Consider the following 17,494-nt stretch of genomic DNA (forward strand, 5'->3'; position numbering starts at 1 on the left):
ACAAATAATTTATTCCAAAGATGCATCAAACATTTAAAAACACAAAGTGGATAAAAAAGCGGGCTGGTTAGGTTACATCAGCACTGGACTGAGAAGCAGGGATGTCATTGGGCTGGTTAGGTTACATTGGGCTGGTTAGGTTACATCAGTGCTGGCTTAAGAGGACCCCAGGGCTGCCATATCAACTTGCCTGTCACACGGTCATAGGGACTGCCCCTCAAGACTCTGCCAGACGACATACAGACAGCCTCAGATTCCTCTTGGAGTCTGCTGGAGCCCACAAAGAAGTAAGTGTGATGGTGGCCCATTTGCTTGTGCATTTCAGTTCCTGCCATCGCATTAAGGGGAAGTTAATAACATTTTTGACCAAATGCAACAGGCTCATTTTTAAGTTGATAATTTTGTATGACCTGCAAACGGTTTTAAATGTGTAGTGTGAGTTCTTAATGTTAATTGCGCACACTTTAACAATAATGCAGCCCCAAATATACTAATTAAAGGAACACCACCTTTAAAAAACATATATAAATAACAAATATTTGTGTATTTGGTCGGCGCTACTTGTTAAATAGAATGGATGTCTATGAACCAAAAATCAAAGTTGAGTCAAACCTTGAACAGCATCAATTGCCCAATATAGCGACAAATTATTTATTCCAAAGACGCATCGAACATTTAAAAACACAAAGTGGATAAAAAAGCAGATAATCAAATAATCAAATATGGTAGGATTCCAATATTCAGCCTCTTACCAATAGTAGATGTTGCGGTGGGCTAGTGCTATGTATAAGCATATAGGGGGTCATTCAGACCCGGTCGTTAGCGCCGATGCGCTCGGACCGGGTCGATGGCCCCCCACAGAGCATGCACATGACGGCGCTGGCGCCGTCGTGCGCATGCGTGAGGCCGCTACGACCGACAGCACCGGTCGTAGCAGGTCTCGATCCAAAGGGGGCGAGCTGTCGATGTTGATTGACAGCTCGCCCCGTTTGGAAGGCGGGCCGGGGGGGGTGGCCATGGGAACGCCTACCGTTTGGGGGCGGCCCCACTGACATCACTAGTGATGTCAGTGGAGAGCTTCCGGCTCAGACAGAGCCGAAAGCTCTCCGGGGCTTACGACAAGGGAGACCCTACTCTAGGGACTCGTCGTAAGCCCCGATGGTCGCGATGGTCTTGACCATCGCGACCATCACCTTAGGCGGTCGTAAGGCTGTGGGTGTTAACCCACTGCCTTACCACCGCAAAGGAGGACGTCTTGAAAATTCAAGAGGTCCTCCCCTCATTCAGACCGACCGCACGCTCTGTGCGACCGGCTCTGAATGAGGTCCATAGTCCCGGGCTTAGCAGCTCGGAACCACTGCAGAAAGCATAAGTGTCCACAGAGCAGCTGTATTTGGATATCTCCTCCGTTCCACATGCATTCCGTTGCAATGCATTTTATATCTCTATGGATCCTTCATTAGGTATTATTGTTAAAGTGTGTACAATTAATGTTAAGAACTCACACTGCACATTTAAAATCATTCGCAGGTCATACAAAATGATCAACTTAAAAATTATTCTGCTGTTTTTGGTCAAAATTTTTATTAACTCACCCTTAGGGCCTGATTCAGAGCCGCTTGCAAAAAGCGAGCGCTCGCTCTGAATCAGGGCATGTTTTTTTTTTTGTTGCGGCCTCTTGGCCGCTCGCATAGCTGTGGGTTACCACCCACAGCTTATGCGAGCAGCCATGATGATGGTAGCGATGGTCAAGACCATTGCGACCATCGGGCTTGCGACAAGATCCTTGCAGTAGGGTCTTGTTGCCGCAAGCCCCAGTGGACTTCCTGCACTATTAGAGCAGGAAGTCCACCTACTGACATCACTAGTGATGTCAGTAGGGCCGCCCACAAATGGAGGCGTTCCTGCAGGAATGCCTCCATTCGCTCAGCCATCCCCCTTCCCTGCCTTCAAATGGGGCAGCTGTCAATCAACATCGATAGCTGCCCCTTTTGGATGCGAGCGCCAGAGCGAGTGCTTTTTGCACTCACTCCAGGGCTCGCGCACTGGGCCACCATCCACCATCGACCCGCTTGCGAGCGCATAGCGCTTGCGAGCAGGTCTGAATCAGGCCCTTAATGCAATGGCTGGAACTGCAGTGCACAGACAAATGGGCCACCATCACACTTACTTCTTTGTGGGCTCCGGCAGCCAAGAGGAATGGGAGGCTGTCTGTATGTCACCAGGCAGAGTCTTTAGGGGCAGTCCCTATGATCATGTGACAGGCAAGTTGATAAGGCAGCCCTGGGGTCCTCTCAGTCTAGCACTGATGTAATCTAACCAGCCCGATGTAACCTAACCAGCCCAATGACATCCCTGCCTCTCAGTCCAGTGCTGATGTAACCTAACCAGCCCGAGGACAGCCCTGCCTATACAACCCCCCTTGCTTCACTGCCTGCTGCCACTGAGAGGGAGAGAGCCCTGCCGCTGCCTGCTGCAGCTTAGAGGGAGAGAGCCCTGCCACTGCGCTGTCTGTTGCCGAGTCCTGCATGCCTACTGCGCTAACTCTGCTGCCGCTGAGGGGGAGAGAGCAACAGCCAGCAGGACTGATGAAATAATCTTGCGGGCTGTATACAGCCAGTGGGCCAGAGGTTCCCCATCCTTGCTTTAGAGCAAGACCATTGGTACATTTCTTTAAGTATTGGAGTGAGGAACAAACAAGGGGAAACAATGCCCACACAGACACAATATAAATGTCTTCCGTCCCCTATTTGTGTTATTCCTAATTTTTCTTAATCAAATGTATGGGAAGGTGCACCCAGGAATAAATTTGATCAGTACCTAAACAAAGAAAAATAATTCCTCTATGAGGCACTCGCAGACTGACGATTTAATATTAAAATTAAATAATCACAAACTAATTTTAGTGACCAATTATAACAATAAAACATAACTTTTAGTATTCTATAAAAAAGGCCATATAAGCAACAAAAATTGTGAAACAAGTGTATAAGTGACTAAAACTGCTGAATCCACTAAGTGTACATTTATCTAATTTTACCTAATGGTATATTGTGATAGATCACACCTCAAGTACAAGCAATAATAGTATTGAAATGGATGCTCTGAATTAATGTACAAATATAATGAATTCAATAATCCCAACGTTGCATACTTCTGGGTACATATATGCTTATTTGGTGCTGTAAATAAGATGGCAAATGCTAGGTGTCTTCTCATAAGTCTCTCACTCAGCACCAATATTTCAGATCCCATCCTGAACTATTGAGAATATTGGTAATATACACTCTGATAGAAGCACTGGAGAAGTGTGGAATGGCTTATGTGTATGTCCTAGGTTCCTGTAATATATGTTCTGAAACCCCAAGGAGAATTCTGTTTGGGAAAAACAGAAAAGCTGGTTTGGGTCCTGGGGTGTGGATGTGAGAAGAGGGAGGGCTCCATCCACAGGCCACTCCAGATTTTGAGCCTTTCAGCCTGGTAACAGGCTCATTAGGGCTTGCAGCTGGTAATGACTAATAAAAGCTGGGTTTGTTTGCGGCTGAGTGTCTCACACCTGGGCAAGCAGGCAGACTAGCCTGTTCAGAGACACTTGGTGATAATCCTTGTAAGTACTGTGCACGTGTTTTGTTGATGGTGAGGGCAATAGGTCCTACCATTATTATAGAGAGGGAACCTGCTGTGTAGCTAGTGTCCAGCCGGGCTAGGACTTATGTTTATGTTTTGTTTATGTTTACATCACTTGGCACAATAAAGACTGGCGCCGACCAGTTTGTATGAGAACCCCTGACTTGTATCCTGTTTCTACAGCTGCTGTATGTGTAAAGAGGGAGCCCATCTACCCCAGGAGATGGACCCCTATCCTGACTGTGTCACATTTGGTGGAGAATGCGGGCAATCACACACTGAAATTGCTGCAAGGAAAAATTTTCATTTAAAATTTAAAGGGACAGACACCAATTCGTTAGTGTGGATATAAAGTTGTGTCCTTTGAAGTCCATAGTGGTGGCGTCTGCAGATGCTTAGGGAAGCCAGATTCTGCTTCCAACCTACACCCCAGGACAAAATGGAAGACATTGTTAAAGCCTTGCTCCAAGCTACGGCAGCTCAGCAGGAAATGAAAAAAACTGCAGCAAGAAGCTACCAGGGCTCAGCAGGAAATGAACAAAGTTCAGCAGGAAGCTACCAGGGCTAAGCAGGATTCCACACGGGTGCAACTATTGGCCTTGGATGTAGCCCAGAGGCAACTACAAGTCACCATCGAGGAAACCCACCAGGCCATAGCGGAGAACAGCCAGGCCATAAAAGAGGTGGTACAGCAGCTTGTAGTCTGGTCTGGAGATGCTTCCCCTGCTTTTCTAACTAACACTTACACCATATGGGCCAGGCACTTTCTGCAAAAGATGACCCAGAGTGATGATGTGGAGGCGTACCTTACGTCTTTGAAAGAACCGCCGAAAGAGAGAAGTGGCCTAAAGAGCAGTGGGCAAGTCATCTGGCACCCTTCCTGTCTGGAGAACCACAAAATGCCTACTATGATTTATGCCTGGATGATGCCAAGGACTATTCAAAGTTAAAACGGGAGATCTTAACCTGCTTGAGAGTCATCTCATTAGTTTGGGCCCAACGAGTCCACCGCTGGGAGTTCCAAATGGAAAAACCTCCACGCTCACAGATGCATGACCTCGTCCATCTAACCACAAAATGGCTGCAGCCGAGATGCTGACAAGACCACAGATTGTGGAAAGAGTCATGATGGACCGGTATCTGTGATCACTACCTGCATCTCTGCGCAAGTGGGTGAGCCATGCAGACCCTAAGTCCGCAGACCAGCTAGTCGAACTGGTGGAGAGGTACATGGTGGAGGAGGAGCTGATGAGTGTGCCCCACCGAGCCCCGATGGCACATCGGCGAACTCCCATTACCACTGGTAAGACTGTTCCAGGGGAGAAGGGTGCTGGGTGGTGGAATGTACTCAAGACTGGGGGTGTGGAACCTGGAGACAGGCCAGCCAGGCCAGGAAGGTTCCTTCCCCGTAAAAGACTAATTATTAATGTAATTCAATGTTTCCAATGTGGTGGTTTCGGCCATATTGCGGCTAATTGTTTGCTTACCTCTGAACCTATGCAATGTGATACTGCTCATGTCGACTGCAGGATGTCTTTCTTTGCACAACCAGCCTGTACTGGCCGGCAGGTTGAGACAGATAGGCACATGTGTATACTCACTGTAGAAAGCAACCGAGTAGAGGCTCTGTTAGATTCTGGTAGCCTGGTTACACTTATGAAAGCTGAACTGGTGAACCCCTTGAAGTGTAAGGGGAAAACTGTTGGTGTGACCTGCATACATGGGAATACCTGGTACTATGATACTGCAGAAGTGAACATAGAAACACCATGTGGTTCCACGATATTCTCTGTGGGTTTGGTACAGGGCTTAATGTATGATGCAATATTGGGCAGGTACTTTGCTGAAATTGTGGGAAAGTGGATTTTGCACAGAGGTAAATCACCATGACTCATTTGAGAGGGTTACTGATGTAGTAACAGAGTCAGAGATGTTCCCTTTTTCTAGTATGATTGGCGAACTAGTGAATGCGGAGCCTGATGGTGGCTCGCCAAGTGGTGTGCTTCCCACTGAGGTGGGGAGTGTTCTTGAGCCAATGGACTGCCTGCCTGATCTTGTGGTCAGGAGAGAGGTCTTTGCCGTGGAGCAGTTGAATGACCCTACTCTGGTAAAAGCCAGGGAGAATGTCAAGGTGATCAATGGTAAACGCATAGACCACGATAGTCCTTTGTTATATCCTCACATGGCAGTATGTCAGGATTTGTTGTATCAGGTGACTAAGAAGGGGGAAGATATTGTGGAACAATTAATAGTTCCCAAAGCATACAGAATAACAGTATTAGATCTGACCCATGGTAATATAATGGCAGGCTACCTAGAGGTAGAGAAAACTACTGAGCGAACTGTGCAGAGGTGTTTTTGGCCCGGGGTCCATAAAGAGGTATATGACTATTGTGCATCCTGCCCTGAATGTCAGTATCATGCTCCAAGACCACATTTCAAAAGTCCCCTGGTTCCCGTTACCCATTATTGAGGTTGCATTTGAAAGAATAGCTATGGATTTGGTTGGGCCATTAATGAAATCTGCCCGGGGCCATCAATATATTCTGGTGATAATTGATTACGCTACCCAGTACCTGGAAGCGATACCATTATGCAATACATCAACCAAGACCATTGCTAGAGAATTAGTCCATGTCTTTAGCAGGTTGGGAATACCTAAGGAGATCCTGACTGACCAAGGTACCCCATTTATGTAAAAAATCATGAAGGAGTTATGCCGCCTGTCTAAAATTGACCAATTAAGAACCTCTGTGTACCATCCCCAGACCGATGGGCTAGTGGAGAGGTTTAATAAAACTTTAAAACACGTGCTAAGGAAAGTAGTGGACAAAGAGGTAGAGATTGGGATTACTTGTTACCTTATTTGCTGTTGGCCATAAGAGAGGTTCCCCAATCCTCTACAGGGTTTCCCCTTTTGATTTGCTGTACGGGAGACATCAAAGGGGGTTACTTGACATTGTCAAAGAGACATGGGAGGGGTAGTCCAGTCCGTATAAAACAGTTATTGAGCATGTTTCTCAAATGCAAGAAAGAATTGCTGCTGTGGTGCCGATAGTAAGAGAGCACTTGGAACAGGCCCAACAGGCACAGCAGATGGTATACAACCGCAATGCTCGCTTACACAACTTTGCTCCTGAGGGCAGAGTGTTCGTGTTGGTTCCCACAGTAGAAGGTAAACTTTTGGCTAAATGTCAAGGACCCTTTGAAATCTTGGAAAAAGTGGGGCAGGTCAATATGAAGTTTACCAGCTGGGGAAAAGAAAGCCAGAACAGATATACCATGTAAATCTTATAAAACCCTGGAAGGATAGAGCAGCACTGTCAGCCATCCGAGCCCCTCCAGTAAACCCAGGGCCCATGGTACCCAAAGTGACAGTGGCAAAAACCCTGTCAGCCAGTCAACAGCAGGATGTTAAGGAATTTCTGATCAGATATAGGGTGCTGTTTCCTGACCTACCAGGGAAAACCATGGTCATCAAACATGACATAATCACTGACCCAGGGGTTAAGGTTAACCTAAATCCCTATAGGTTACCAGAAGCCCAAAGAGAATCAGTGTCGAAGGAAATAAAAAAAATGTTAGAGTTGGGTGTAATTGAAGAATCGCATAGTGAGTGGTCAAATCCCATTGTGCTTATTCCAAAACCCGATGGGCGTGTGTGATTCTGCAATGACTTCCGGAAATTGAACAGTGTGTCAAAGTTCGATGCCTACCCTATGCCTAGGGTGGATGAACTAATTGAAAGGCTGTGGACAGCCAGATATTTAACTACTCTTGACTTAACCAAAGGGTATTGGCAAATGCCATTAACTAAGAGTGCCAAAGAAAAGACTGCATTTTCTGCACCTGAGGGGTTGTTTCAATACAAAATGTTGCCCTTTGGGCTACATGGGGCACCTGCTACCTTTCAAAGAATGATGGATAGGATTCTAAGGCCCCATAGACAGTATGCTGCTGTGTATCTGGATGATGTGGTCATTCATAGTCCTGATTGGCAGTATCACTTGCCCAGAGTACAAGCAATGTTGGACTCCATCTATAAGGCAGGTTTGACAGCCAATCCAAAAAAGTGTTGTGTGAGGATGGAAGAAGTAAAATATCTTGGGTACACCATTGGCAGAGGTTTGATAAAGCCACAGCTCAATAAGATTAAGGTAATCCAAAATTGGCCATGACCCCTGAATAAAAAGCAGGTGAGAGCCTTCATAGGGATCACTGGGTATTATAGGAGGTTTATACCCAATTTTGCCACCATTGCAGTCCCACTGACTGACCTCACCAAAGGCAAACAGAAAGTCATGGTGGAATGGGGTCCTGAAACAGAGAAGGCTTTCCAGGAGTTAAAAATAGAGTTATGTACCCAACCAGTTCTGATGACCCTTGATTTTGACAGAGAGTTTGTTGTACAAACCGATGCATCAGATGTAGGCGTCGGAGCAGTCCTGTCCCAAAGCAAAGAGGGTGAAGAACACCCAATTTTCTTTTTAAGCCAGAAATTAAATGTACATGAAAGAAACTATGCTACGGTCGAGAAAGAAGCATTGGCCATAAAGTGGGCATTAGAGACTCTCAGGTACTACTTGGTGGGAAGAAAGTTCAGATTGATCACTGACCATGCCCCTCTGAAGTGGATGTCAGAAAACAAGGACAGTAATGCGAGAATAGCGAGATGGTTCTTGTCATTACAAACCTTTAAATTTAAGGTAGAAAACAGGCCAGGAAGCCAGCTGGCCAATGCAGATGCTTTGTCACGTGTCCATTGTTTGGGGCTGCAGTTGTTCCGCCCCACAGGTCGAAACAAAGGGAGGGTATATGTTATAGAAGCACTGGAGAAGTGTGAAATGGCTTATATGTATGTCCTAGGTTCCTGTAATATGTGTTCTGAAACCCCCAGGAGAAGTCTGTTTGGGAAAAACAGACTAGAAATGTCGGCTTTAGAGAAAAGCTGGTTTGGGTCCTGGGGGTGTGGATGTGAGGAGAGGGAGGGCTCTATCCACAGGCCACTCCAGATTTTGGGCTTTTCAGCCTGGTAACAGGCTCATTAGGGCTTGCAGCTGGTAATGACTAATATAAGCTGGGTTTGTTTGTGGCTGAGTGTCTCACACCTGAGCAAGCAGGCAGACTAGCCTGTTCAGAGACACTTGGTGATAATCCTTGTAAGTACTGTGCACGTGTTTTGTTGATGGTGAGGGCAATAGGTCCTACCATTATTATAGAGAGGGAACCTGCTGTGTAGCTAGTGTCCAGCCAGGCTAGGATTTATGTTTATGTTTTGTTTATGTTTACATTCACTTGGCACAATAAAGACTGGCACCGACCAGTTTCTATGAGAACCCCTGACTTCTATCCTGTTTCTACAGCTGCTGTTTGTGTAAAGAGGGAGTCCATCTACCCCAGGAGAGTGACCCCTATCCTGACTGTGTGACAACACTTATTATATTTCTGTGTTATGAATAGAGTATCATCCCAGTAGTGTGCAGCATATGCAAGTCACAGCTATAAACTATTAATTGCTGATAATTCGGATAATATTGTCACAGTAGCTCAGAACACTGATATCTGAGCGAAATACACTGAATAAGATCTATTTCTCCCCATTCAAGGTAATTCTCCATTTTATTTATAGGTAATACATAGGACAGTAACTAGTGTAAAGATATCCTAACCTCTGCTCTCAGTGTGATGTACTGTAGCCATAAGAAAAAAAATTCTCATTGAAGTTGGACAAATTTGTGAGTCATTCACACACTATAAGAGGTGGGATCAAATGACCTATGTTCTTAACAGTGTTTATGAGCGCTGTTTACATGATATTGCATGCACAGCGCAGTGTCACAGGGCACCAGCCTGAAACAGCAATGCTTCATTTCATTTATGCATCCATAACATTATTAAAAAATTTGCAACATATTGGTGTAATATCGTGGAAACAGATATGCTAGCCAGCGTGTGCCGAGTTAAAGATGCACGTTTCGCTGTAAGCTTAATCATAGAAGCGTGCATTGGAGTGAAGCTATCAGGGCCCAGTGCTGAAGCAACAATCTCTTTTTGGGTAGGAGATTCGGAGAGAGATATGCATCCATAATGATATCCATGTCATTATTGGTGGAAGATAGGCAGGGAGAGTATATAATGCATTATACAAGCTCAGACACTCCTTGACTATTTTATAGAATGCTTTTTATTTATCAACAGTATGATTGCAATGAATGCTGCTTATTTACTTTCAACTCCTCCAGGCGTTTTGGCTCAGATCTTCCTGCCAAGTTTGGATCTCAGAATGAGGCAAAACATCATCTTTCATGAACAAGATATCTGTGAAAGATGATGTTTTGCCTCCGAACTTGGCAGGAGGTTCCGAGTCAAAGCCTAACCACTCATCTCTACTAAAAAATTATGGACTCCTTTCCACATAATTTAGGTGTTTTGTAGGAATGAAGAATGTTTCTCCATTCTAGCTGGATCAAAGATGTTGCAATGCAAAGAGGAAAATCTGCCAGATGAAAGGGTTATTATTCAATAGAAGAAAAGTTTCCCATTTACATGAGTGTGGGAGAAAATTGAAAAAAGTTTCTGCAGTGTTCATGTCCTCTTATGTTGTTGAAGTGAGCAATGATACATACCACTACTCATTTCTAACCAATTACTACCAAAACAAAAATTCCTATTTACCCAAATATTTACAGAAAACTCAATGGAATTATTTTTTACAATAAACAATACGCTCACATTTAGTAACACCGTTATGTTCCTAGACTAGACTACCACAGAGTTAAGGACGTTGACTGCAGCCTCATGGCCTGGATAATAATGGAATTGCAGGAGTTTGATCCTAACCTACCTATTTGATCCTTACCTGCCTCCTTAGTACAGTAACCAGGTCCCTGCACCTCAGAAGTACTCCAGCATTCTAACAGAGCTGCTCCGATTTTGGATATTATTAGACTGGGTAACTAAACTTTCATTTATTTATTTCACTCTGTTACATAAGACTTTACTAAGCATTAATGAGAAATTAGGAAGTTGTAGATATATGTGGCAGTTTGGCACATCCAGCAACATTGTGTTTTACTTAAAGCTAAATTGTTCCCCTATGTCAGAGGTTCCCAAACGCGGTCCTCAAGGCTCCCCAACAGTTCAGGTTTTAGAGATATCCATGGTTCACCACAGGTTACTTAATTAGTACCTCAGTCAATTTGATTTAACCACCTGTGCTCAGCCATGGATATCTTTAAAAACAGGGCCGGCCCGAGCCTCTTTTTTAAGTGGATATAGATCTTGGTGCCCCCCTCACAGCCCAGCACCCCTCATCACAGCCCCTCATAGCACTCCCCATCACAGCACCCCTCATCACAGCACCTCACAGCCCCCTCATCACAGCCCCTCTCACTCCCCTCATCGCGGCCTCTTTTGTCCCCTAATCACAGACCCCACATCCCCCTCATCACAGCCCCTCCATCATAGCCCCTTATATCCCCTCTTCACAGCCTCTCCATCACAACCTTCCATGACAGCCCCTCTTCATCGCCCCTCTTCATAGCCCTTTCACTCCCCCTCATCACAGCCCCTTCCATCACAGCCCCCTCCATCACAGCCCCTCATCGCAGCCTCCTCCATCACAGCCCCCTCCATTACAGCCACCCATTCAGATTAGCCTACTGGCTCCAGGCTGTCCTTAACAGTGGCAGCAGAGGATTGGCGGCAGGGGACTGGTCTGGCAGCAGCGTCGGCGAGCGCCCTCCTGAGTGCTGTGGCATGCCTGTGCAGGCAGCTGTGTCACAGTGACACAGTCTGCCTGGAGGCCGCATTGCATGTCACTGGCCGTTGCCGGGTCAGGGCGCCCTATTCTAGGTGGTGCCCTACACGGCTGCATAACCAGCTTATATATTTTAAACCAGCCTTGTCTAAAACCTGAACTGTTGGGGAGCCTTGAGAACCGCGTTTGGGAACCTCTGCCCTATGTGTTCATAGTTTAATTCTTTTATGTATCCATTCCATTCATATATCTTTGTTTGTTTAAAAGAAGTCTTCCTTCTATATATACATACCGACAAGCATTTTATTGTTTTTATCTTACTAATTTGTAGTCACAGACGGTGTAATGGTTAGCGTTACTGCCTCACAGCACTGAGGTCATGGGTTTGATTCCCACTACAGACCTAACTGTGTGGAGTTTGTATATTCTCCCTGTGCTCGCGTGGGTTTCCTCCGGGTACTCCGGTTTCCTCCCACACTCCAAAAACATACTGGTAGGTTAATTGGCTCCCCACAAATTTGACCATAGTGTGTATGTGTGTGAGCATGTGGTAGGGAATATAGATTGTAAGCTCCACTGGGGCAGGGACTGATGTGGATATGCTCTGTAAAGCACTGCGGAATATGTGTGCGCTATATAAATAACTGGTAATAATAATAATACTCCTCTTATATATAGCGCTGTCTACATTTTTTTTTCTGTTTCTTGTTCTATATCTAACTGGGCAGCCAGTTTTCAAGACTTGCAGCTTATGTGAATGACATATATATACACTGATATATTTAACTAAGTGCTGGGAGCAGGGGCGCCAAGAGGGGGGGCGGGTACTAATTACCCGGGCCCGGGCTTGCTAGAGGTGACCATCAGGGGCCCGAGTTCGGTGCCGCCACCCCCTCCCTCTTATTACACAGCAGCCCAGCACATGCTGCTGTGTGCAGGGCTGCAGTGGGAGACTGCTCGCAGCTGCTGAGCAGCAGTCACAGTAGTCTCCTATGCCTGTGGGGGGAGCGATCACACTGATCGCTCCCCCCATTATTATTAATACTTAAATACTTAAGTAATTAATATACATATATATATAATTAATATATACTTTTATACTTAAATAATTAATATATATTCAGAAAGAAGAAGGCTACTATCTACTATCTACTACCTACTATCTATAATAAGATATTTGTTTATAAACTAGGGAATGAAATTACCTGTTAACATTGCTTCGTTCACAGTGCATCCTCCGCTTAGTAAAATAGCATCACATGGTAAAAAAAGCTTAGTTCCACCAACAACAATCACATCTCCGGGCACCAGGGACTGAGATTGTACTTCTTCAAGGTCTGTATAAATGGGAATTATACACACATTTACATCATGATTAATAAACAACTGAAACTACTTTCTGGAAATCTCTTGTAATGGAAAAGTATATCTCCTAGGACTGTGTAATAATTTTGGGCAGCGCTTTCTTTGTGATGTACAGTATTCAGGGGTTTGTAGTACCAGCACTTGGTTTATCTCATTTTTAATTCTTATAACTAGTTCCAGAAATAGGAATACAACTTGTAACTTTAGGTGAGTACTAGTACCTCTTTTCTGTATACTGGCACCTCTAATTCACATGCAAAAAACACTGGGTATCAGGAACTATTTATATTGAATATACAGGGAGTTTGGAAAGTCCCTCCGCGTTGAATGCGTCCTAAGTGTGTGACAAAATTCAAATAGGGGAGCCACACCAACTGCCAGTGAGTTCCACCCGGTGATGTTTGTTAGCGTTTGGGGTGGCAGTTGGAGTGGCTTCCTTATTTGAATTTTGGACTGTGCTGCAGCCCCACCTCTGGAGCTGCCACTTTGCCATACACTTAGCACACAGTCACTGCAGAGAGGGACTTTCTGAATTCCATCTATATAATTAAATATATATTATAGCCCAAGACAAATATGTGTCTGTGTCCCTATATAGTGAGAGAGAGCAGGGCAGTAACTAGGGTTGTGCGAGTAGTGCTGTCACCAGGCTGCAGAATCCTGGTGGTGGCACGTTTGCTGAATCTGGCTAGCTGAGTGCCTGGAATGGGATCCTCCAGGCAGTATCGCTGCTGCACTGCCATCTGGAGTATCTTTGGATGCACTCTGCACATGCACTCTGCACTCAACAGCCATACTGAGCAACAGCAGTGCTGTACTTCCTAGTGCTGGTGGTCCTCCCCATTGGTGTGACATTATGATGTCATGCGTTCAGGGGGTGGGCCAGCACAGGGTGCCTTACCACCCTGTTATGGCACTGAGAGACAGTAAGAAGAAATACTGTACAGATAAAATGGAGGAACTGAGCTCAAAAGGATAAAAAAGGGAGTAATTATTTTCAATGATAAGTGCTTGGGCTGTTTAATGTGTAGATTTTCATGTGGTGAAGGTATTCCTATATAATGTTAGTGTTTTGTGTATTCTGGTATTGGTTTGAAAGTAGTACACATTAAAAAGAAAAACTTTGGAGCTGTTGTTTATCTTTTCTTCAAAGTACTGAGTGCTGCCTCATTAGTGCTCTTTTGTTACTGAGGGGTCTATTTACTAAGCAGTGTTATGAGACAGATTGAAAAGTGATAAATCTGTGATAAGGTGCCAGCCATTACATTATTTGGTCTGTTAATATTGTAAAATTGTTACAACAAAATAAACTTGGGAATAACTATTTTTAACTTAGTGAAAAAAAGAAAAGAATCAACATATTTAGGTTTAGGAGCTAAGAAGGTCAAAATAAACTGTTCCAAATAAAATGGTATTTGTAGCTGATTAACATAACTGGGCCGCACACATGCAAGTGTCGGCTACCAGGGACAGAACCCAAAAAATGTGTGTTATATATGGATATTCATTATCAAATTATCCCATCCCATAATTAAAAATGAGATCATCATGTTTGCATGACTACCTACTGTTCGTGCCCCAACTCCTACTGCATGCACGGTGCACATTAGGTGTGATGTACATGCTGTAGCAACGGGACAGAAGAGGACTGGGGTAAGTATAATGGGATGAGAGGAGGAGGGGGTGGAGTGGCCGAGGAGACTCGGGCAAGACCGGGTTCATTTATTTACTAGTGTTGTATAAAGTTGCAATGTATTTTGACACCATGAAATGGAGCTTGTTTAGGTATATTTTTATGTCACTTATGTTCAAGCCTTACATGGTAACAGTTTAAATCTGTGATAATTGACTAGAGGCAAGGATACCACATACTTGGTACTAGTATTTGGGGGTAAGGAAATGTACTTTCAACCTATGTGATCTGAGAAAGCCATGTGGGAATAACAGTAATATTCTTATGATACATATGTACCTACCTCCTCATTTGTACTTACAGATTTAATTGATTGCAACGAAAGACTTTCTTATTTAAAAGTTACTGGGAGTTTCGTCATTTATCCTGGGCAAACAGGAAACCCAGGGACATAGGGCCCCATTTACTAACGAACTAAAATACCAGCGGAAATTTTCGTTTAGTATCACTGTGATACAAACAAAAATTCCACTGGTATTTAGTAACACTTACCCCTCCGGCGAGGTCCCGCGAAGTCCTCGCCCTCGACGAGGTCTTCCGCTGGGCTGCTGGCAGCTTAACGCTGCCAGCGATGGGGCTCCAGTGTTATGCGCATGCACGGCGGTCCATCTGCGCATGTGCTGAAGCCGGAAAGGCACTGCCGGGTCTCCGTTGCCGGCAATGGGGCCCGCAACGCTCTTGCCATCCAAAACATGGCGAGAGCGATGCTGTAAAATCAGCGGTAATCTAAGATTACCGCTGTTTACTAAATATAGAAAGATGGCATAACCCCTTTTGCGAGCGCTAAAGGGGTTATATTTCGTTAGTAAATGGGGCCCCTTAGAATGTGATAATGCAGACTTTAGGCTACAGTGGCAACAATGGCTAATGCCAGCTGAAGATTATGTTAGCAACAGGCGCCAGCTGCATAGAGCTGAGCATTTTGGAGCATGGTAATTGTTCAATGTTCACAGCCCCCTTAGAAAGCTATGGGAACTTCTTTTGCGAATGAAAATAGAGGGATATCTCTGACATCTGCAGTGGTATAGTAAATAAATAATTAAATAAAATGCTAATCCTCCAAAATCCTCTGACTGAATGGAAACGATGTATAATAGGTCCCTTTGTGATAAAATAGCTGTGAGTGAGTTAGATAGATAGATAGATAGATAGATAGATAGATAGATAGATAGATAGATAGATAGATAGATAGATAAACAGACAGAGGCAATAATACCTACAGAAAGTTAAAAAGCACATTACATATCTCTATTCCACTGTAAAACAGTTTTGCTCACTAGTACTGTATATCAGTAAATGTATATGTCATGTATCTTTCTCTTTTACCTCCATTTGTGTGAAGCACAGTAACCATAATGCTGTTATAGGATGCTGTCATTTTGTGTAGTTTCACAGATTGCTAGGGAAAAATAGAAAACAAAAACACCTTAATCATTTTCCACTTTGTGCAGCAAGTGAATAAAACATGTGTCATCTTATATAGATACATACCACTCTCAGATTGTATACGGTGGCAGCAATAGACACGATGGTCATGAACAAAATAGCTAAGCTATATTCAAGGTATGATGTAGCTACCCACACGCTTAAAGAGTAAGCTTGAAAAACATAGAATGGATTGAAAACCTGTAAAACAAATGAAACAGGAGTAATAACATAAATGTTATAGATAATCACTTGCATAATACAACCTAAGTAAACAGTCTGGTGGGAAAATAAAACCTGTGAGCACAAAATCACAGTATATGCCCAAGCTACACAGATACATAGAAACTTTATGGGCCAAATGTAATAGGGTGAGAGTTTGGAAAATGTGAGAGCTTAGTAGTATTAAACTCTCACATTGGTTGCTTTTTATCTTTAAAGTGGGAAAACATCTGGATAAGAGTTTAAATCGTGGGAGGTTTTTGAGTCTGAAAAACATGCGAGTTTGCATATTCTTAGACTCAATTAAATTGGCCGAGTTCATAAGGTGTAAGAAATCGCATTTTCTTAACTCTCTATTACATTGATTTTCTTTACCTCTTACAATATAGGTACCGTTTTTGACATTACTATAAATAAATAGCAATAATGTGTTGCTTGACTAAGAACTTGAATTGTACCCACAGAACAATTAGATCTGGCTTATGGCTGGAAACAAATAAAACAATGTGGTTCAGAATAAGTTCTAACAATGTGTTCTTGTGTAGAATTTTTTTTTCTTTCCATCAGATTAATATCCATCATCTGTGCAAAGTGTAATAGGATCCAAGTTTTGTAAAAACAAATAATCCTTTCTTTACTGTATTACCTTTTTTTAAGGACAAATAAAAGATATTGTTCAATTTTATTTTGGTAACAAATAATTTGAAACAGTTAGGTCTGACAATTGTGTCACTTTGGGGCATATTTATTAAAAATCCTTAGAAAAAAAGCAATTTCTTTGGAGGATACCCACAAAAATGAAGTACCCCCAGAAGGTAAGAAGGGAAGATCATAGCAGATGTGAAAGATATTTACTGTGGTCCCTCTGCATATTCCGGAAGTGATCAGAGTCTGTGTCTTTGCATGTGTCTTTTGATGCATTCCAGCTATATATAATTTCATAGTGCTGTGATATGCTGCTATAAGAAATGATAATTAGTAAGTGTCACAACCCAGGTTTCACGAAGTGGAGGTTTGCTGTCCTTACTGGTGAGGGCGCTGTGGCGCGGTCCTTCTGGCAGAGGAGCTAGCATGTGGAGATTGGCATTGCGTGTATGCAGAGGTCTGCCAGCGTTGGGCCGTCCTGACAGGGGTAAGACTAGTGGCATCTCCGTGTCACGGCTGTCTAGGCACCACCATGATGTCTTTGGCCATGTGACATAGCAGGCCAATCGTCTGTGGGTCACCTGCTCTCTCTGGCCTATCATGTTCCATTGCTGGGTACTTAAGGGTGTTTGGAGTGCCCTGTAGTTGCCAGTGCAACGTGTTTGACAGCATCAGCAGTGAGAGAGAGTTCCTGCGCTCCTGAACCTGAGACCTGTGCTCTGGTGCTTGCCCTAGCTCCTTGTCTGCCTTCGGCTCCC

General features: G+C 44.0%; 1 protein-coding gene across 1 annotated transcript in view; it reads right to left on the reverse strand.

The window, feature by feature from the left end:
• Positions 1–15,995, reverse strand: part of LOC148508283 (putative cation-transporting ATPase 13A4) — a 165,418-nt gene extending 149,423 nt beyond the window's left edge. Inside the window, exons 1-3 of the mRNA XM_088444740.1 lie at positions 15,936–15,995; positions 15,771–15,843; positions 12,592–12,723 (exon numbers count right to left, since the gene is read on the reverse strand). Of these exons, the coding sequence (XP_088300866.1) occupies positions 12,592–12,723; positions 15,771–15,843; positions 15,936–15,980 (250 nt within the window). The 5' untranslated portion in view covers positions 15,981–15,995. The remainder of the gene's footprint in view (positions 1–12,591; positions 12,724–15,770; positions 15,844–15,935) is intronic.
• Positions 15,996–17,494: the final 1,499 nt, after the last annotated feature.

Source organism: Taudactylus pleione, unplaced genomic scaffold (assembly GCF_031769625.1).
Source record: "Taudactylus pleione unplaced genomic scaffold, aTauple2 ptg000372l, whole genome shotgun sequence".
NCBI classification, from domain to species: domain Eukaryota; kingdom Metazoa; phylum Chordata; class Amphibia; order Anura; family Myobatrachidae; genus Taudactylus; species Taudactylus pleione.